At 39.2% G+C, this 22,275-nt stretch overlaps 1 protein-coding gene across 1 annotated transcript in view; it reads right to left on the reverse strand.

Annotated features, from left to right (window-relative positions):
• The window catches only part of FBXL17 (F-box and leucine rich repeat protein 17), a 510,317-nt gene that overhangs the window by 475,435 nt on the left and 12,607 nt on the right, over window positions 1–22,275 (reverse strand). Inside the window, exons 2-3 of the mRNA XM_081505350.1 lie at window positions 19,369–19,491; window positions 15,667–15,924 (exon numbers count right to left, since the gene is read on the reverse strand). Of these exons, the coding sequence (XP_081361476.1) occupies window positions 15,667–15,924; window positions 19,369–19,491 (381 nt within the window). The remainder of the gene's footprint in view (window positions 1–15,666; window positions 15,925–19,368; window positions 19,492–22,275) is intronic.

Below are 22,275 nucleotides of genomic sequence, written 5' to 3' on the forward strand. Positions count from 1 at the left end.
AGAATCTGGATAAAAGGAGTACCAGGTATTAAGACTCTTAGACATTAATGTCTGTGTACAGGTTGGCAGAGTCTCATGTTAAAACAGGTAAGTTATACTGCTGAAAAGGTCCATCTAGTCAAAGCTATGGTTTTTCCAGTGGTCATGTATGGATGTGAGAGTTGGACTATGAAGAAAGCTGAGCACCAACGAATTGATGCTTTTGAGCTGTGGTGTTGGAGAAGACTCTTGAGAGTCCCTTGGACAGCAAGGAGACCCAACCAGTCCATCCTAAAGGAAATCAGTCCTGAATATTCATTGGAAGGACTGATGCTGAAGCTGAAACTCCAATACTTTGGCCGCCTGATATGAAGAACTAATTCATTGGAAAAGACCCTGATGCTGGGAAAGAGTGCAGGTGGGAGGAGAAGGGGACGACAGAGGATGAGATGGTTGGATGGCATGCCCGACGCGATGGACATGAGTGTGGGTAAATTCCGGGAGCTGGTGATGGACAGGGAGGCCTGGTGTGCTGCAGTCCATGGCCACAAAGAGTCAGACATAACTGAGCAACTGAACTGCACTGAATCCTGCTGCAGTCTGGAAGAGATGTTTAAACCAATTACATGGTGTTTTGACCTTAGCAAGTAGCTCTGATGGCTTTATCTATAAACAAGTGACTGTGACTTTCCATAGAGCAAACAGCCACATGGGCAGGCATACATACATAAGAACCATAGTGATGGTCTCAACAGATATTAGCAGCACAGGACCCTATAACTTACGAGGGAAGAGCGTCTCAAGGGACAATCGCCATTATTCAGTCTCACTGAGGAAACTGATGTTCTATTTTAGACATCATCATTGAACATACCAGGAAAGACTGCATCGATATTGGTGTCCATCTGTACTGGTCACTGCTACCCCAAACAAATGTCCTAAAGTCCCAGGAACAAATTTAATCAAGAAGGTAAAAGATCTGTACTCTGAAAACTACAAAACAATGATGAAAGAAACTGAAGATGACACAAATAAATGGAAAGATAAACCATTCACGTGGACTAGAAGAATCTTATTAAAATGACCATACTAACCAAAGCAGTCTACATATTAGTGCAATAGCTATCAAAATACCAATGGCATTTTTCACAGAACTAAAACAAACAATCATGAAATTTATATGAAACCACAAAAGACTCCAAATAGTCAAAGCAATCCTTAGAAAAAAGAAAAAAGCTGGAAGCATCATACTTCTTGATTTCAACCTATACTACAAAGCTATAGTAATCAAAACAGGCACAAAAGCAGGCACAGATCAATGGGACAGAATAAAGGGCCCAGAAATAAACACACACACACACACATTCGCACCCAGCCTACCCTTCAATGCTACTTGCACCTGACACGCTGGGCACAGTCCCAACTCTCATTCTTCACCAAGTAAACGGTCTTAGGTGCCTAAGACACAGAGCCCCAGTATGTCATTCAGGAGGCTCTGAATCTTTATCAATACAAGTCCAACATCTGGTTCCCTAGGAAAGGTGCAAGTTGAATGAACAGTAATAGAAACTCTCCTCTAACTCTAATGTGTCAAGGGCACCCATCAGTCAACTCTGAAGGAAAGCATTTAATAAAAAGGGTGTTATCACTTAAATGAAGCCACCTATTAATCCATAGTTCATTTTAGCACATGACAGCAATTAGAACTATAAATAGACTAAATTAATATAAAAAGGATTATCCTTGACTTTTTATTCTTTTCCTCTTTATAACAGTCATTTAAGATTCTTTTCCTCTTTATAATAGTCATTTAAGATTATTCACAGTTATGCTCAAGAACCTTGAGTGTTAGTCACTCAGTCATGTCCAACTCTTTGTGATCCCATGGATGTAGCCCACCAGCCTCCTCTGTCCATGGAATTCTCCAGGCAAGAATACTGGAGTGGAAAGCCATTCCTTTCTCCAGGGGGTCTTTCCAACTCAGGGATCAAACCCAGGTCTCCTGAATTGCAGGCAGATTCTTTACCATCTGAGCCTCCAGGGAAACCCCTAGAACTCCAAGTTATTTTTCAAAATTTTCTCTAAAATATTTGGAGATGTTTTTCCCTGCATCTCAAAATTTAATTAAAAATTTGCACACTACCCTTAAGAATTTACAAAAGAGAATATGTTTTAACAAGTTATTTGCTGTTACTGGGCTACTTTTGTAATAAAACAAACACCTTAGGAATAGTATAATTTGACAAAGAATCTAGATAACTGAAACCACAACACAGAATGTACTGGGATAAAAGTAAGATTAGGTTTTCCAAGGTCACAGGAAAGTTTTTCAAAACCAGCAGTAAAGACATATTTTTAAAACATGCTGCTGCTAAGTTGCTTCAGTCATGTCCAACTCTGTGCGACCCCACAGACAGCAGCCCATCAGGCTCCTCCGTCCCTGGGATTCTCCAGGCAAGAATACTGGAGTGGGCTGCCATTCCCTTCTCCATTTAAAACATGAGGTATGCCTTCAATAGAAGAGGGAATTTGTTCCTTCTTTCCATTATCAATATATCACCTGTCACTATTATTCATATGCAAAAGAAAGCAGTGAAAAAAACCTAATCCATATCTTATAGCAACTTCACCCAACTACACTAAATATTCGTGTTTGTGAAATCACAAAAATAAAAATTTCATAATTTGATTCATTAGTTTCATCATTTGTAGTAGAGGAACACAAACAATGAGATATGAAAGAAAGCAAAGCAAATTTTTCAAACTGCCCCTCATCTGACCCACTTTGAGGACTCAAATTTGAATCTTTTTCCTAGATTTATAGTGTTTGACTTTATGAAACACTGAAAACATTATGCAAGTGAAATAAGCCAGACACAAAAGAGTTAACACTGCATGAGTCCACTTACATGAGGTAGCTAGGACAGGTCCTGAAAGCACACTAATTAGAGATTAGAAGAGTCCACGATGGTTACAAAGCATAGTGAACGTACGGAATGCCGCTGAATTGCACACTTAAAAGTTGTTAAAATGAAAAACTTGCTAAAATAGTAAATATTACGAAGATTCTACCACAGGAAAAAAAAAATCAACACACTGAAAAAACAAATGCCAGTAAAACTTGAGATAAAAAAAAAATAAGACAACAGGAAGTGATGTTTCTTTCCAAACCTGTTTTTTCTAATTATTTTAACATAATTACATTAGATATTAAATAAACTGACATTTAAATGACAAGGAAAAAGAAAGCTCATGCTATAAAAAGTAGGTTGAATCTTCTACATTCAATGAGAGCAAGCCATAAAAACATGCCAATAAATTAGTTTTCAGTAAAACATCTATTTCTGCTTTATTGACTATGCCAAAGCCTTTGACTGTGTGGATCACAATAAACTGTGGAAAATTCTGAAAGAGATGGGAATACCAGACCACCTGACCTGTCTCTTGAGAAACCTGTATGCAGGTCAGGAAGCAACAGTTAGAACTGGACATGGAACAACAGACTGGTTCCAAATAGGAAAAGGAGTACGTCAAGGCTGTATATTGTCACCCTGCTTATTCAACTTATATGCAGAGTACATCATGACAAACGCTGGGCTGGATGAAGCACAAGCTGAAATCAAGATTGCCGGGAGAAATATCAACAACCTCACATATGCAGATGACACCACCCTCATAGCAGAAAGCGAAGAGGAACCAAAGAGCCTCTTGATGAAAGTGAAAGAGGAGAGTGAAAAAGTTGGCTTAAAGCTCAACATTCAGAAAACTAAGATCATGGCATCCGGTCCCATCACTTCATGGGAAATTGATGGGGAAACAGTGTCAGACTTTATTTTGGGGGGCTCCAAAATCACTGCAGATGGTGATTGCAACCATGAAATTAAAAGACGCTTACTCCTTGGAAGGAAAGTTATGACCAACCTAGACAGCATATTAAGAAGCAGAGACATTACTTTGCCAACAAAGGTCCAACAAGTCAAGGCTATGGTTTTTCCAGTGGTCATGTATGGATGTGAGAGTTGGACTGTGAAGAGGGCTAAGCGGCGAAGAATTGATGCTTTTGAACTGTGGTGTTGGAGAAGCCTCTTGAGAATCCCTTGGACTGCAAGCAGATCCAACCAGTCCTTCCTAAAGGAGATCAGTCCTGGGTGTTCATTGGAAGGACTGATGTTGAAGCTGAAACTCCAATACTTTGGCCACCTCATGCGAAAAGTTGACTCATTGGAAAAGACCCTGACGCTGGGAAGGATTGGAGGCAGGAGGAGAAAGGGACAACAGAGGATGAGATGGCTGGATGGCATCACCGAATCGATGGACAGGGGTTTGGGTAAACTCCAGGAGTTGGTGATGGACAGGGAGGCCTGGCGTGCTGCAATTTATAGGGTCGCAAAGAGTCAAACATGACTGAGCGACTAAACTGAAGACAGTATAAAATTATAAAATATTGGGAAAATCATAATCTCAAAGAAGCTGCACCCATATTCCTGTCCCACTTCAATTTTTAATAAAAACTGAAAATCAGTGGTGCCACATCATTGTTTAAATAAAATCTATCCATCCATCACATGCTCAGCCACGTCCGACTCTTTGCAATCCAACGGACTGCAGCCCACCAGCCTCCTCTGTCCATGAGATTCTCCAGGCAAGAATACTGGAGTGGGCTGCCATTTCCTCCTCCAGGGGATCTTCCCAACCCAGGGATCAAACCTGTGTCCCTGCATTGCAGGCAAATTCTTTACTGCTGACCCATCGGTAAATCTATGTAAGTAAAATAAAGCAAAACTCTACCTCTAATTCAAGAAAAAGGCCTTGACTGTATATCAAAAGACTCACTAAATGAATCTACAATTATATAGCACTTTTAATTAAAATGTTTATCATACATGTTGATTTTGTGATTCTATCATTTAATTGAATTTCAGTTAACTGACCAACTTCCATTCTCAGGCCCATTAGGTGAGAAGACTTACACTGAATTTTAACAATGCATACCTACACCTCACTGGGTTGTAGAGATTTTTTTTTTAAATAACACAATTAGAAATGCTTACTGGCACACTGAAAAGCATATAAAAGTACAAAGTAAACGTCTTATACATTATAATTATTATCAATGGGTAAAGAAGGAAGCTATTAGAACACTATTCACTAGGATTCATGAGAAGGGAAATTTTTATAAGTACTATAAATTCCCATAAAAAAGCCTTCTTGAATTATACGAAGCCTCAATACTCCCAGTTACAGTTGGAAAATATTTTCTATAGTCATTGAATTGTACATCCCAGCTTAAAATCCTAGATATGATCTCACATGACAAGATTCAGAAATCAAGCAAAACTGAAAGAGAATATTGGCTCCATAACTTCCCAACTATGTGAACGTGGGTAAGTTACTTAACTTTCAAAAGATTCAATTTTTCATCCTGAAATACTTCAGGGTGGGCTACTGTGAAGCTTAAAGTGGATAACAAAATATGAAAGCACAAAATACAATGCCTGTCACATAAAAAGCACTCAAAATACATTTACTTCCCATTGTCAATTGTGATGCTAATTTAGAGACAGAATGCTTAAAACACTCTTAAACTACTTAAATATAAAACATTTTGATAAAGAATGCGTTTCGAGATCTCTATTTTCTCAGCCTCATTGTAAGTAACAATTATCATTACAGAGATAAAATGAGTGTTATGGCTTCCCAGGTGGCACCGGTCGGTAAAGAATCCGCCTGCCAATGCCAGAGACACAGGTACCATTCCTGGGTCGGGAAGATCCCCTGGAGAAGGAAATGGCAACCCACTCCAGTATTCTTGCCTGGAAAACTTTATGGAGAGAGGAGCCTGGCAGGCTACAGTCCGTGAGGTCACAAAGAGTCGGACATGATTAAGCAGGCACACAAGGATGCCATGTGCAGAGAGAAGGAAATGAGCTAAATGGGTTGAGTATGAACTCAAGACACCTCTGGATATGAATGTCAGCCCTATCACTTACTACTTTACCTCAGATAAATTACCGATAGTCTCTCCGTAACAACTTACTCATCTATAAAAATGAAATAATACCAGTCTCACAGAGTGGCAGTAAATCATGAGAGAAATTAAATGTATGAATATACAGCCAGAATCTATGAACAGTGACTAACACATGGCAGGGTGCCAAAGAATTGATGCTTTGGAACGGTGGTGCTAGAGAAGATTCTTGAGAGGCCTTTGGACTACCAGGATATCAAACTTGTGAATCCTAAGATAAATCGATCCTGAATATTCGTTGGAAGGACTGATGCTGAAGTTGAAGCTCCAATACTTTGGCCACCGGATGCGAAGAGCCAACTCACTGGAAAAAGACCCTGATGCTGGGAGAGACTGAGGGCAAGAGGAGAAGGGAGTGACAGAGGATGAGATGGTTGGATGGCATCACCGACTCACTGGACACAATTCTGAGCAAACCTCGGGGGGACAGTAAAGGACAGGGAAGCTTGGAGTCCTTGGGGTCACAAAGAGCTGGACACAACTGAGTCACTGGACAACAACACAAAGGTCACATACCCGCTCTTTCTTTAGCTGACTGAGCATCACTAGACCATGTAAAGATACATGAGATGAGACTGACAGTTTCCTTTCTCTCACAGAAATTCAGTATCTAACAAGGAATGCTTCTTTTTTCCTTTATTGTGGTAAAATATATATAACATAAAAATCGCTATTTTAACCATATTTAGGAATATAATTCAGCGACATTGTTTCCATAGTGTTTTGCAACCATCCCCACTATTTCCAAAACTTTTTCATCACCTCAAATAGAAATTCCCTACCCATTAAGCAATAAATACCCATTCCCTGGGCTTCCTCAGTGGCTCAGTGGTAAAGAAGCCACCTGCAATGCAGGAGATGCAGGTTTGATTCCTGGGTCAGGAAGATCCCCTGGAGGAGGGCATGGCAACCCACTCCAGTATCCTTGCCTGGAGAATCCAATGGACAGAGGAGCCTGGTGGGCTACAGTTCACAGGGTCGCAAAGAGTCAGACACGACTGAAGCCAACTGAGTACCCATTCTCCACTTCCCCTATGCCATGAAACACTCTACCTACATCTGTCTCTATGTAAATACCTGCCTCTAGTAGGTAATATATAGGGCTTCCCTGGTGGCTCAATGGTAAATCATCTGCCTGCAATGCAGGAGACCCAGGAGAGCCAGGTTCGATCCCTGGGTTGGGAAGATCCCGTGCAGGCGGGCATGGCAACCCACTCCAGTACTCTGGCCTGGAGAATCCCAAGGACAGAGGAGCCTGGCAGGCTACATAGGGTCGCACAGTCGGACATGACTGAAGCGACTAAACAGGCAGTTTACATAAGTAGAACCTTACAGGATTTGTTCTTTGTGTCCGCCCTATTTAACTTGGCATGTGCTTTCAAAGTTCACTCATATGGTAATAGGTACAGCATTTCATTCCATTATAAGGCCTAATAATATTTCATCGCACATACATACATTTCATTCACTCATTCATCTCAATGGACACTTGGACTGTTCCTACCCTCTGGCTGTTATGACTAATGATAAATGAAAACAAGCATACAAAGATCTATTTGAGTCACTGTTTTCAATCATTTGGGGTATATATTTAGGGAAGAATTACTGGGTCATATGATAGTTCTATGTTTAATCTTTTGATGAACCACCAAATTCTTCCACAGCACACGCATCACTGTTTCTGTTCCTGATCTTAGGGGGAAAGTGTTCAGCTATTCACCATTGAGTATATCAGCTGCACTTTAGTCACATATAACATTTATTATGTTGAGAAAGTACCTTTCTATTCCTATTTCATTGTGTGTTTTATCAAGGAAAGGGGTGTGACCACCAAATGCATTTTCTGAGCCAATTAAGATGATTGTGTGGGTGCTTCTTCCTTCCTTCTGCTAATGTAGTGCATTACATTGACTGATTTTTGTATGTTGAGTCATCCTTGCATTCATGGGATAAATCATACTTGGTCATAACATATAATCCTTTTAACATGCTGTTGGATGGTGTTTGCTGTATCTTGTTGAAGATTTCTGCATCTATAGCCATTAAACATATTAGTCAATAGTTGTCTTTTCTTGCAGTGTCTTTACCCGGCTTCAGAATCAGGGTAATGCTGGCCTCACAGGAATTACCAAGTGTTGCTTTATTTTAAATATTTTTAAAGAGTTTGAGAAACGGATTGGTATTATTTCTTCCTTACCTGTTAGACCAAATTCAACAGGGAAGTCATCTGATTCCAGACTTCACTTTGTTGAAAGGATTTTTACTACTGATTCAATCTCCTTGTTACAAAAACTCAGATTTTCTACTTATTCCTGCATCAGTTTTTGCAGCTTGTACATTTCTAGGAATTTACCCATTTCATCTAGGCTATCCAGTTTTTGCTGTATATAGCTGTTCATAATTTTCTTACACAATCCTTTTTATTTCTATAGTTAGTGGTAATGTCTGCTCTTAAATTTCTGATTTAGTAAGTTGAGTCTTCTTCTTTACTTCGTCAATCTAGTTACAGGTTTGTCGTCTCTGCTGGTATTTTCAAAGAAACTGGTTTTAGTTTCATTGATTTTCTCTGTAACTTGTCTGCTTTCTAGTTCATTTATCTGTGCTCTGATCTTTATTTCCTTCCATCTGTTAGTTTTGGATTTAGTTTGGTCTTCTTTTTCAAGTTCCTCCAGGTATAAAATTACCCACATCAGTATTCTTACCGGGATGGATAGAGGAGCCCGGTGGGCTACAGTCCATGGGGTGGCAAAGGGATGGACACAACACGGCAACTAAGCAAACAAGTCAGGTGTCCAATTACATCCTCCAGGTGTGCAACTAAGTCACTTATTTCAGATGTTTTTTCTTTTGTAAACATAAACTTTTGCACTATAAATTTCCCTCTGAACACTATTTTTGTTGCCATAATTTTGATATGTTGTATCTTCATTTTCATTCAATATATTTTCTAATTTCCCTTGTGATTTCATCAATGTCCCATTGGTTGTGTAAGAGAATATTGTTTAACTTAGACATGTCTGTGTATTTTCCAGTTTTCTTTATGTTACTGATTCTTAGATTCACGTCATTATGGTCAAAAAAGATTCTTGTATGGCTTCAATCTTCAGAAATTTATTAAAAGTTGTTTGTGATCGGGAATACAGTCTAGCATTGCAACTATTTCACGCATACTCTTTTCCTGTTAAGTGCAGTCTACTGTGCGTGTCTGTTCGCTGTAACCAGTTTACAGCACTGTGCAAGCCCTCGAGTTTATTGTTCATCTTTTTCTGGTTGTTCTCTCCATTACTGAAAACAGGGTATTAAAATCTCCAACTATTAATGTGAAACTGTCTTTTCCTCCCTTTAAGTCTTTCCATTTTTGCTTTATATATTTAGGAGCTGTGTTGTTAGGGTCATATGCTTGTAACTGCTGTATCTTGCTGATGAACTGAAATTTTATCAGTCTATAATGACCTTCATTGTTTCCTGTAACCTTTTTACTTAAATTTTTTTTCATAATAATACAGATCCTCCTCAATTTACAATAGACTCAATTCCTGATAAACCTGTAAGTTGAAAATATTGTAAGTCAAAAGTGCATTAATATACCTAATCTACTGAACAACACAGGAGAGCCTAGCCTACCATAAACAGGCTCAGAACACTTATATTAGCCTATACTTGGGCAAAACCATCTAACATGAAGCCTATTTTATAATCAAGTGTTGAGTACCTTGTATAATTTCACCAAAAGTGAAAGAGAGAACCGCAGTATGGGTACAGAGTGGCTGTCAGCGTGACAGCCTTTTACCCTAGTGACTGCACAGCTGACTGGGAGCCACAGCCCACTGTCACCATCCAGAAACAGGAGAGAGCGTTGCGTCACATGCTGCCAGCTCAGGAAAAGATGAAAATCAGAATCTGAAGGACAGCTCCTATTGAATGCATATGGCTTTCACACCATCATAAAGTCAAAAAATTATTAAGGCACAACACCATAAGCTGAGGAGCACTACAGCTTTCCTTCAGAATTTGAGTGGAATAACTCTTTCCATTTTTTTTTAACTTTCAGCCTCATTGTGTCAATATCTAAAAGGAATGTTTTTTAGACTTTATATGCATGGTTGATTTTTTTTTTTATTCTGCCAATCTTTGCCCTTTAATTAGAGAACTTAATCCAATTATAATTAAAGTATTCTGCAGTCATGAAACTAAAGGATGTCTGCTCCTTAGAAGGAAAGCTATGACAGATCTAGACAGCTTATTAAAAAGCAGAGATATCACTTTGCTGACAAAGGTCCATATAGTCAAAACTACGGTTTTTCCAGAAGTCATGTATGGATGTGAGAGCTGGACCATAAAGAAGGCTGATTATCCTAATTTTTCAAAGAAATTCTCTCCCTGGCTTTTTCCTCTCAGACCTTGTGTGATCTAGTGCATGATTCAGCCATAATCTTCTGCCCCAACGACTGCAGATTTTTGTATTTGCTTACAATACCCACCCTGAATGTATTTTGAATTAGGTGAGACAAACATGGGCACCTTCCATGAGTCCTTTAAGCAGCTCCCGGGCGGGTTAGAGCACACAAACACAGTACACCGTGAACCAAGTCTGCTCTGCCCCCTCCGGAGCCAGGGACGTACGCTGGGAGCACAGGCCGCTTCCTCCGTGTGGCTGCCAAGCCGGGGAAGGTATGAGGCACAAACAAGTCAGTGTCACAAAGCTCTGTCACTGGTTTTAAACTGCCTCTCCCCTGCCCCAGCATTCACTCTGCTGTCAAACACTGACTGTTTTTCTGAGTTCTGGCAAAGATGGATCTAATGATTTCTGCTTGTTTTCAAATGTTTCTGTGGAGGAATGGGGTTTGGGAGCTGTCCATTCCATCATTCTGCTGATCTTACTTTACATATTTATTTTTAAAGACCTAAAAACCCGTAACAGAGCAAGACCAAAATTTACTAATGCAACATCTATTATTTTGTACCATTTTAATCTAGGAGATGCCTTCAGTGGCTATTTCTAGAAATTTCTACAGAGATCCATTAACTGGATTGAGGGGTTAAACTGTTGTAATCAAATGCAAGCAGTCACATAAAATATCTACTTACTGGATACAATTTCCTAGACTCTGAGTACTTTCACTACTCTGCTGTCTCTTGTAAGCTGTGACGTGCGAGACGGTAGTAAAATACTAGAAAAACATACATGGCCTACTATTCTTAATTAAATGGCTCTTTTTCCCCCTAAATATGTGCTTTTAGTTTTACGGGATGCATATAAATAACAGAAATATGGCAATGATAATTTTAATGGAAATAAGAATATCAGGATTTCAAGGTGATATTTCACAAAGAACAAACAATATGGCCAAAAACAGCCTATCAGGTATTTCACCAAAAGTTTAAGAAATATTGTGAAGTGAATGCAGTACTTAATATATTAAATTTTAGATCCATTACAACTCCAAACTAAAATGATTTACATAACTGCTTTTATAAACTGAAGTCAAAAAATACATTCAAACAGATGGAGAGATACACAGTTACTTGGACTGGAAGAACCAATATTGTGAAAATGACTATAGTGCCTAAAGCAATCTACAGATTCAAGGCAATCCCTATCAAACTACCAATGGTATTTTTTCACAGAACCAGAAAAAAAATTTCACAATTTGTATAGAACACAAAAGACCCCTAATAGCCAAAACAATCTTGAGAAACAAAAAAGAAGCTGGAGGAATCAATCTTCCTGACTTCCTGGCTTCCCAGGTGGCGCCAGTGGTAAAGAACCTGCCTGCCAATGCAGGCAACACAAAAGACACAGGTTTGATCTCTGGGTCAGGAATATCTCCCGGAAAAGGAAACGGCAATCCACTCCAGCATTCCTGCCTGGAAAACTCCATGGACAGAGGGGCCTGGAGGGCTACAGTCCATAGGGTCACAAAGAGCTCGACATAACTGACCACACAGCACGACTTCAGACTATACTACAAAGATACAGTCATCTAGACAGTATGGTACCGTCAAAAAAACAGAAATGCAGACCAATGGAACAAGACAGAAAGCCCAGAGATAAGCCACCCCCCTATGGGCACCTTATCTTTGACAAAGGAGGAATATACAATGGAGAATACAGTAAGAATATATAATGCAAGAATATACAATGGAGAAAAGACACCCTCTTCAATAAGTAGGGCTGGGAAAACTGGACAACTGCATCTAAAAAATGAAACTAGAACAACTCCTACATCATACACAAAAATGAACTCAAAATGGATTAAAGACTTAAATGTAAGTTCAGAAACTATAAGCTCTTAGTTTACACAGGCAGTATACTGCTTGACATGAACCACAGCAAGATCCTCTATGACCCACCTGCTACTTATGGAAATAGAAACAAAAATAAACAAGTAGGATCTAATTAAACTTAAAAGCTTTTGCACAGCAAAGGAAACTATAAACAAGTTAAAAAGATAACCTTCAGGATGGGAGAAAATAATAGCAAATGAAACAACTGACAAAGGGCTAATCTCGAAAATTACAAGCAGCTCAGGCAGTGCTAGAAAAACAAACAACCCAATCAAAAAGTGGGCAAAAGACCTAAATAGACATTATTCAAAGACATACAGATAGCTAATAAACACATGAAAAGATGCTCAACATCACTCAGTATTAGAGAACTGTGAGTCAAAACTACAATGAGGTATCACCTCACACAGGTCAGAATGGCCATCATCAAAAAATCTACAAACAATAAATATTAAAGAGGGTGTGCACTCTTGCATTGTTGGTGGGAATGCAAACTGATACACCACGATGGAAAACAGTATGGAGATTCCTTACAAAACTAGGAATAAAACTACCATATGACCCAACAATCCCACTACTGGGCACATACCCTGAGGAAACCATAAGTGAAGAAGACCCACATACCCCAGTGTTCAGTGCAGCACTGTTTGTAACAGCTGGAACACAGAAGCAACCTAGACGTCCATCGGCAGACGAATGGATAAAGAGGCTGTGGTACATACACACAATGGAATATTATTCAACCACTACCTTTGAGTCAGTTCGAATGATGTAGATGAACCCAGAGCCAACTATACAGAGTGAAGTAAGTCAGAAACAGAAAAACAAATGTCGTTTTAACACATATATATGGACTCTAGAAAGACGGTCCTGATGAACCTATCCGCAGGGCAGCAGTGGAGACACAGGCACAGAGCACAGCCTTGTGGATGCAGCAGGGGCAGGAGCAGGTGGGGCGCAGTGAGAGCGAGCATGGGGCACACACACCACCGTGTGCCAGCAGAAAGCCAGCGGGGACCGCCGTCCAACGTGCGCGGCTCAAACTCGGGGTTCCCGACACAACCCAGAGGGCTGGGGTGCGGTGGGGTGGGGTGGGAGGCAGGTTCAAGATTGAGGGGACATATGTACATGTTGATGTATGGCAGAAACTAACGTAATACTGTAAAGCAATTATCCTCCAATTAAAAATAAATTTTTTAAAAGATACATATATAAAAATTTTTTAATTAGGATGAAAAAGATTTAAACTATTTTATTACTTTTATCAGATTATTTCTTCATATATAACTAATTCATAATTCAGAAACCATAAAAATCTGAAGCAAACATCTAATCTATCATAAATTAACAGGCTTCAAAACATGTCACATTCTAGGAAAGATTTACAGAATCAGTGTCAAAGCTGTAAATATTAGATGAACCCACAGTGCCTAAATGGCACACTAAATCTGGCTCCTTAAAGAGCTCTTTAGTGTCTGTGTCTCACCCACAAACGTGACCTTATTCGACTATAAGGCACCATGCACCCTGCTCAGCCGGCACCCACTGTGTTACGTCACAGTCAAATATCGAACCAAGTTACCCATTTCTTAATAAATACACAGACTACTTTAAATGTTTCACTGTAAAGTATGATTTGCTGAGAAATTTCTAATCACACAAAAATCACACTATGTCTATAAAATTTATAGTTCACCCTAAAGATGATTTTGTTTTAACAGACTTAAGAACTGTATAAAATGCTTTGCTAGTGAGTACTCCTGTAGAGAGCAGCAACTGTTATGGCACAATTAGCCTCTGCAGACAAAACAGGCTCCCTTATAAACTGAACCGTTCTCAATGTGTGAATTTAATTGACAAACCCAGCACTATTTAGGACAGGTTTTCCAAACTTCCTCTAGTACTGAGGTTTCAGTTAATCTATATTTAATGTCTAAATTTAGGGATAGACATGTTATTTTGGATTTCATCTCAGATCAGACTTAAATCTAGGACTTCACTGATATTCTGCTTTTACTAGGAAGTATTGGGACTACATCTCAATTCTGAATTTAAAAAACCGTTCTGACAAAGTTCTGAAACGGAATTATTAATAACTAATTCTTTTTTTCAACCGACGTTTGCCAAGGGCACTGTGTGTGGAGCTCCTGTGTGTGGAGCTCCTGTGTGTGGAGCTCCTGCACTGTGTGCACAGCTCCTGCCCTCACGGAGAGGCTCCCTTATTTGAGGTCTAGCAAAGCACAGTCTATTGGCCTGGAAAACCAGAAAGACAAGGCAGTACGGCTTCAGGGACTCCAGGCTTCAGTCCCAGGTCCACTGTCTGCCAAACATCAGCCAAGTTTCTCAATCTCTCTAAGACTTAATCTCTTCCATTACAAAACGAAAATTAAACAAAATGAGTTCAATATCAACGACTCCCACAAAGTTACTTCAAGGGTTAAATATAAAAACACAAAAAGTGCCCAGTACAATAGTGGTAACATTACTAAATATTCAAAAGATTCACAGATTCAGGGACTGGCACATAGAACCCATTCAATATTCGCTCTGAGACAAGAACCTTACACACCATTTCCAAAGACAGTGAATCAACGAGAAAATACATGATACTGTGTTTAAACCAACTGCTGCCCCTAATACAGCTACCATCTTTTTCTTCACTTTATCCCCCTTAACCTGGAGTTGCATTTAAAAGATATTTTAAAATAGGCAAGCATTTCACCTAGTAACATACAAGAGGAATTAAAAGTTAATTTTTAAAAGCTCATGCTAACCCAAACTGCATACTGTTGTTACATAAAGCAAGTGAAAGTTGCTCAGTCATGTCCGACTCTTTGCGACCCCGTGGACTCTACAGTCCATGGAATTCTCCAGCCCAGAATACTGGGAGTGGGTAGCTGTTCCCTTCTCCAGGGGATCTCCCCAACCCAGGGATGCAGGCGGATTCTTTACCAGCTGAGCCACAAGGGAAGTCCAAGAATACTGGAGTAGATAGGCTATCCCTTCTCCAGAGGATCTTCCCGACCCAGGAATTGAACCGGGGTCTCCTGTATTGCAGGCAGATTCTTTAACAACTGAGCTATCAGGGAAGCTCCTACATAAAGCAAAATTCAGTACAAAATTTAAGTAACAAAAGAATAAGGAAATAAAATGGCTGGTCAAAGAAGTTCAGGCACTTATTAAAACACCCAAAGAAGTTAATTTGTCAATTATAGCCACAGTACTCTAGTTCATGAACCCAAATATTCATGGATACATAAAAAAATGACTTATTCTCTAAGTATTACTTTTAACATAAAAATCTTCCAAAGTGATGCTGCAAAAAAACACATTAATACATGCAAAACCATTTTATAGATACTAAAATTTACCTGTTTGAGTCCTTCATCAGTAAGTTTGTCCTGGTTGCCTACATGAACTTTCTGAAGTAAAGGACAGTGAGAGGCAACTGCAATAATAGAGGTGTCAGAAAGCTGTTTACACCTGTAAGCTGTATACCTAAGAAGTCCAGGACATTTAAATGCTAGAACACATACGCCAGTATCAGACATACTGCGACAATCAGAAATGTTGATTTCAATTATATTTTGACTTCTTGATGCAATTTTTTCCAATAATTCATCAGTGACCTATGAGAGGGGAGAAAAAAAGCAGTAAGTTTAAAACTTTGCTAAAAATGGAAACTTACTATTCTTTTATTAAATTTTTTCTAATATATAACAATGAGATTATAGCATGAAAACCACAATCAAAAAGAAAAGCTTCTTACTATTAAAGCATAATAAGAACTGTTGTATAATTTTAAAAATATATTTGGTCTTTTGTCTCCAGTTCCTAGAACAGAGCTCCTAAAGTCCTAGGAATTTCCTGAGTGATGGGAATGTCTTTTGTTTTCTTTAACTAGCCCCTTGTGACCATGCCTGAGTTTATAGTAATGAAATGACTTAAGTTGGGGCCCCTAGATTGCTTTAGGATGGGAGCTGGTCACCAGAAAGACCAGACACCATGTGATCAGAGTGCAGAAACTTCCAGTCCCAACCTCTGACTTTCTGGGAAGAGAGGACAGCTTGAGATGGGTTATAAAAATACTTGAACAATGAGATCTGGAGGGCTTCTGAGTTGGTGAATGCATTAAAGTGCTGTGAGGGTGATGTGGCTTTAGAGGACAGAGGAGCTCCATACCCTCTCCCCGAAATCTTGCCCTAGGCATCTTTTCCATTTGTCTGGTCTTGGGTTATATCCTCCACACTAAACCAGTAAACATTAGTATTTTCCTGAGTTCTGATCACTCGAGCAAATTATCACCTTGAGCAGGGGACATGGGGAACTTCGAGTTTTAAAAATGGTCAGTCAGAAGTATAGATGGCTCCAGACTTCCCTGGTGGCTCAGATGGTAAAGAATCTGCCTTCAATGCAGGAGACCCAGGTTCCCTGGGTCTGGAAGATCCTCTGGAGAAGGGAATGGCAACCCACTCCAGTATTCTTGCCTGGAAAATCCAATGGACGGAGGAGCCTGGTGGGCTACAGTCCCCGGGATCACAGAGAGTCGGACACGACTGAGCGACTTCACCTTCACTTTCAGGACTGTGAGGGGTATGTTAAGTGGGGACAGTCATGGGACTGGCCCTTAAACTGTAAGGTCTGCACTAACTCCAGGAGTTAGTGTCAGAATTGAACTGAATTGCTGGACACCGAGTTAGCGTCAGAGAATTCGTTAGCATGGAAAAAAGCACACATTTGGTGTCAGAAACACCAAATGATAATATGATGTACTGGTTTTCAATAAAAGTCTAAAAATCTATCCTTACTAGGAAAACACACTTTAATTAAACCTTTAAACTCACCAAAAACTCCCCACAAACAAAACTGTATTAAAATTTTGAGTTGGTTCTTAACCTAACAAACAGTATGTATCAGTCAACATGATGCATGAATCTTGACTTTTCACACATAATATTAGGTGATACTTACCAAAGTATATAAATTTCAATTGCTTTACTACATCTATCAGAATACATTAGCTATAATTAAGTCCACAGCTTATACAATATATTATCTTGGGTATTAGGACACCAAAGACTATATACAAAGGCCATTTAAAAAAAAAAAGCTTATCTCAGAAGACTCAAAGCTAAATATAAGTAATCTTAAAATTCATCTAGTGAAAAACTCACAGGACCATCTTGATTTTTTAAACAATTTTTCAAAACCAACCTCTACACATTCCCTGCCCAATCATATTTCCAAAAAAAAGAAAACAGAGTTACCATTATTCAAGTCTTTTGAGTAAAAATAATGATGAGAGAAAATACACATGATTAAATTTAGAAAGGAAGAAAAGAATTGGGGAGTGTTGAGGAGTACAAGGAGTTAAGAACCAAGGCTGAAACCACCTTTGTTTCTACTTGTTGGAAACAGTGTATCTCTTTCTCTATTTTCTCTTCTTTTTCTTTTTAAACCTCCACACCTAACTAACAGGAGAAAAGAAAAGCTATTCTTAGCCTGCTGCTGCTGCTGCTGCTAAGTCGCTTCAGTCGTGTCCGACTCTGTGCGACCCCATAGACGGCAGCCCACCAGGCTCCCCCGTCCCTGGGATTCTCCAGGCAAGAACACTGGAGTGGGTTGCCATTTCCTTCTCCAATGCATGAAAGGGAAAAGTGAAAGTGAAGTCGCTCAGTTGTATCCGACTTTTAGCGACCCCATGGACTGCAGCCTGCCAGGCTCCCCCGGCCCTGGGATTCTCCAGGCAAGAGTACTGGAGTGGGTTGCCACTGCCTTCTCCGATTTTCAGTCTGAATTTGTAACAAATAACTCTGATATTTAAGATTATCAACCCAATGGATTACTTCAGATTACCTCTCTCTACACTCTCAGCCACAACTAACTAAATATTCACCATCCCCCTTGGATACAAACTTCATGAACTCAGGCAGGTAAACACTGCATAACTGTCTTAACTCTTACCAATGAGGCAGGAAAACAAAAAGGAAACTTAAAAACAAATGCTCAGGAACTTGCTTATTTCGTTTACAGTACATGTGTTATAAACAGACACATACGCTACCAGTGGTATGTTGGAGTTGTACCAAATCAGAGAGTCTAGAGTATGTACCACTTTTCACATCAGTGATAGCATCACATTCTGTGACATCACACTGGTAGCTTGAAATAGGTCGTGGTGAGAGTATTTGTACCACAAAAACTGGAAAATGTAACAAATCGGGGCTTCTTCTTTGTTCATTTGTTTTTGAAAGCCAGCTGTTAAAACATTCACCAGCGCATCACTACTAACAATATCACGGAAGGTTTAGAGCAGGTTTAGTACTCTAATAGGATCCTATTTTTAGTGGATATTTTTTATGTTTCCAAAGCCAAGTACTGACAACCAAGGAAGAATTTAACAAGTCCAACCAACTGTTTGTAATAAGGCAATATAAACTACTTTCTTTCTTAAATGACATATAAACATACTGGGCAGCTGGGCAATGGGGAGGATTGGAAAACTCATCAAAGTGAAAATTAAAACAAAGTAAGTTATCTTATTCCATTTTGCTTCCATTTCTTCACATAAAATAACATTATAAGAGTACTATTATCAAAAGTATAATAATTATTATATTAATAGGGATAATGACAGTATCAACTCATAAGGTTGTTGATCAAATGAATATACATAAAACTCACAGAACAGTACACACACGGCAAGTCAGCAGTGCTATTTAAGTGTTTGCCATCACTGTCTACTAATCATCTCTCCGAAAAATGAAAAGTTTAGTAACTTTTTTAAATGCAGCAAAAATAAATAAATAAATAAGGTAGGGGAAACAAAGAGGACTACAACAAAAAGGATTAAGAAGCAACCCAAAATTACCAATCCAAACTAAAAGATACATTCATCATAGAAACCTAGCTTCAACTTGAATTTGAAAAAAAAAATTACTAAAGCACAGAATTATAGATTTTAGTCATTTGAACTATCCTGAAAAACTACAGTGTGAAAGAAGTGATTTCTAAGAAAAAAGATATTTTTGAGTAGGTCAAATTGAGTGTTTTTACAGAATCAGGATCCATACCTGTTGACGACTACTAAGATCCAGCTGCTTCCAAAACTGGAAATCTAAACAAAGGTCACGCCAGTACTTGCAAACCAATGATGCAGAAAGGCAACGTTCATCCAGAGATAAATTGGAAAATATCTGTGAATAAAAAAGGAACCACATAATATGTGTTAAACATTTTAAAGGCAATAAGTTTTTACCAGTTAGAAAAAATTAATCCTTAAAAAAAAATGTATCCCTTATATCAAGGACTCATCACAGCAAGGGAGCTGCTCCGCTATATAAGAAACCCCAAGCACACTGTCTATGAAGGGCTGAGCACCAGGTTCCACACAAATGTGTGCTGTGTGACAGGTGAGGGGGTGGTCATCTCCCCGGACATGAAAAATTAACTTTTTAAAACAGAAAACCATTTTAGTACAAGTGACCATTATTAAAAGAGTCACTGTTATGGACTGTCCTAAAGAGGAAGTATGATATGGGAGTAGCTAAGGTCACAACCGAGAAAGGAAGAAAAAAAAAACACTCAATGTACTAAAATCATGAATACAAAGAGACATTATTACCAACCTTACAAAAAAAGAAAGAATTACAGGAGAGTATTATGAACAATTGTATGCCAACAAATTAGATAACCTAAACAAAACAAACTTCTAGATATATTACAAACTACAAAAAAACTGATTCAAGAAGAAATAGAAAATTTCAACAGACCTATAATAAGAGAAAATGTTGAATCAGTAATCAAAAACTTGCAAAGAACAAACGCCAAGGACCAGATGGCCCTAATAGTGATACATTTAAAGAACAAATACAAATCCTCCTTAAATGATTCCCAAAGCTGGAGTATAAGGGAACTCTTGGTAACTCTACAAGGTTAGCATTACTCTGATACTAAAGTCAAAGACATCATAAGAAAACTATAGACCAATGTCTCTTATAAATTTAAATGCAAAAAATCCTTAAAAAGTCTATTTGGCCCTTGAACAGTGTAGGGATTGGGATGCTGACCCTTTATGCAGTTGAAATCCAAGTATAACTTAATAGTCGGCCCTCCCTATGTGCGATTCCTCACCCACAGATTGAACCAACCAAGGCTCGCGTAGTACCACCGTGTTTACTATTGAAAAGAAGCCTGTGTGTAAGAAGACCTGCATATCAACCCCATGCTGTTCCAGAGTCAGCTACAGAGCCAAAGTACATCAAGCAGCGCATCAAAAGGACGACACACCATGGTCAAGTGGCATTTATCCCAAGGAGGCAAAGGTGGTGCAACAGGCAAAAATAAATGCACTGAACACACCACATTCATAAAATAAAGGTTTAAAAAACTCAACCATTTCAATTAATGTAGAAAAAGCATTTGACAAAATCCAGTACCATTTCTTGACAAAAATACTCAGGAAACTAGGAATCAAAGGAAACTTCCTTAATGTGATAGACAGCATGTGTAAAAATCCTGCCATTATTATTATACTTAATGGTGAAAGACTGAATATTCTCCCCTGACATGAGGAACAAGAAAAGATTTCTGCTGTTTCCACTTCTACACAACACTGTACCAGAGATTCTGGCCTGGGCAATTACATAAGGAAAAGAATGAAAGGGCATTCCGATTAGAAAATTAAAATGCTCTATAGTTACAATTATCATGATCTTATATAGGAAAATTATACACAAAAAAATTTAGAGCTAATAAGCAAATATTTCTATACACTATCAATGAACAATTCAGAAATAAAATAAGGCAGGACTTCCCTGGTGGTGCAGTGGATGAGAACCCACCCTCCGATGCAGGAGACACAGGTTTGAACCCTGATCCAGGAAGACTCCCGAGGCTGAAACGCAGCTAAGCCCATGCACCACAACTACTCAAGAGTCACCCTAGAGCCTGTGCTCTGTAAGAGAAGCCTCCACTCACTGCACCTAGAGGCAGCCTGTGCGATCATAAGGAAGCGGGCACCACTGTGAAAAAGGAGGGCACTCCTATCTGCAACAGCATCAGAAAACGCTTGTTCACAGTTTCCACGTCTTTATATTGAAACTCTCCATTCTTTGGCTCAATGCTATATTCTCTTACAGTTTGAATACTGTTTCCTTCCATTCTGTTAACATGTTATTACAGTTTCAAGTTTTCTCTCCTAAGTCTAATACCTGTGCTGACTCAACTTCTACTAACTGTTTTGTTTCCTCTCAGTATAGGTCACTTTTTTCCTGTCTCTTGACATGTCTCATAATTTTTCATTCAAAACCAGCCATTTTAGGTAACATATTGTAGCAACTCTGGAATTTGATTTACTTCTCTGAAATCCGTTTCAACTGTAATCTCCCTGGCCTTATATGGTAGGATCTGAAGTTTGAATGTTTGTTTGCATGTCTCTGCTCAACTTTTAATTCTTATTCAGATTTCTTTAGCATGGCTTCCCTGTGTCTAAATTTGGGCAAAAAAAAGCTCAAATATCTTGAGCCTGCCCTTCAATCTGTGCATGGGTTGGGAAGAGCATATTCAAGGCTTATTCTCAAGGTTGCTTTGGCCCTTGCTTTCTGCTAGATACTCTCAAGTCTCCCCAAGACATGTGCATAGTTTGAGTAAACCAAGGATATGTGAAGAGCTTGTTATCCCTTTACGGGTCTCTCATTTCCAATGTCTGCTGGTTAAATTCCTAGCTGATCCCCACCTCGTCCCAACTGGTACCACAATATGAAACTTGCAACTATGTGGGTTTTAACCACTTCCATCCGACCAAGTCCATCACGTCTAGCTGACAGACACAGGTTGGTACTCATCGCCACTGACTGCGTTACCCTCCTAAGACCCCAAAGCTGCTGCGTGTTGCTATCCAGTCACTGCCTTGTGTCTGACTCTCTGTGGCCCACGGACTGCACCACACCAGGCTTCCCGGTCCGTCACTATCTCCCGGG

This window comes from Giraffa tippelskirchi, chromosome 6, assembly GCF_054371585.1.
Source record: "Giraffa tippelskirchi isolate mGirTip1 chromosome 6, T2T-mGirTip1v1.2.pri, whole genome shotgun sequence".
NCBI lineage: Eukaryota > Metazoa > Chordata > Mammalia > Artiodactyla > Giraffidae > Giraffa > Giraffa tippelskirchi.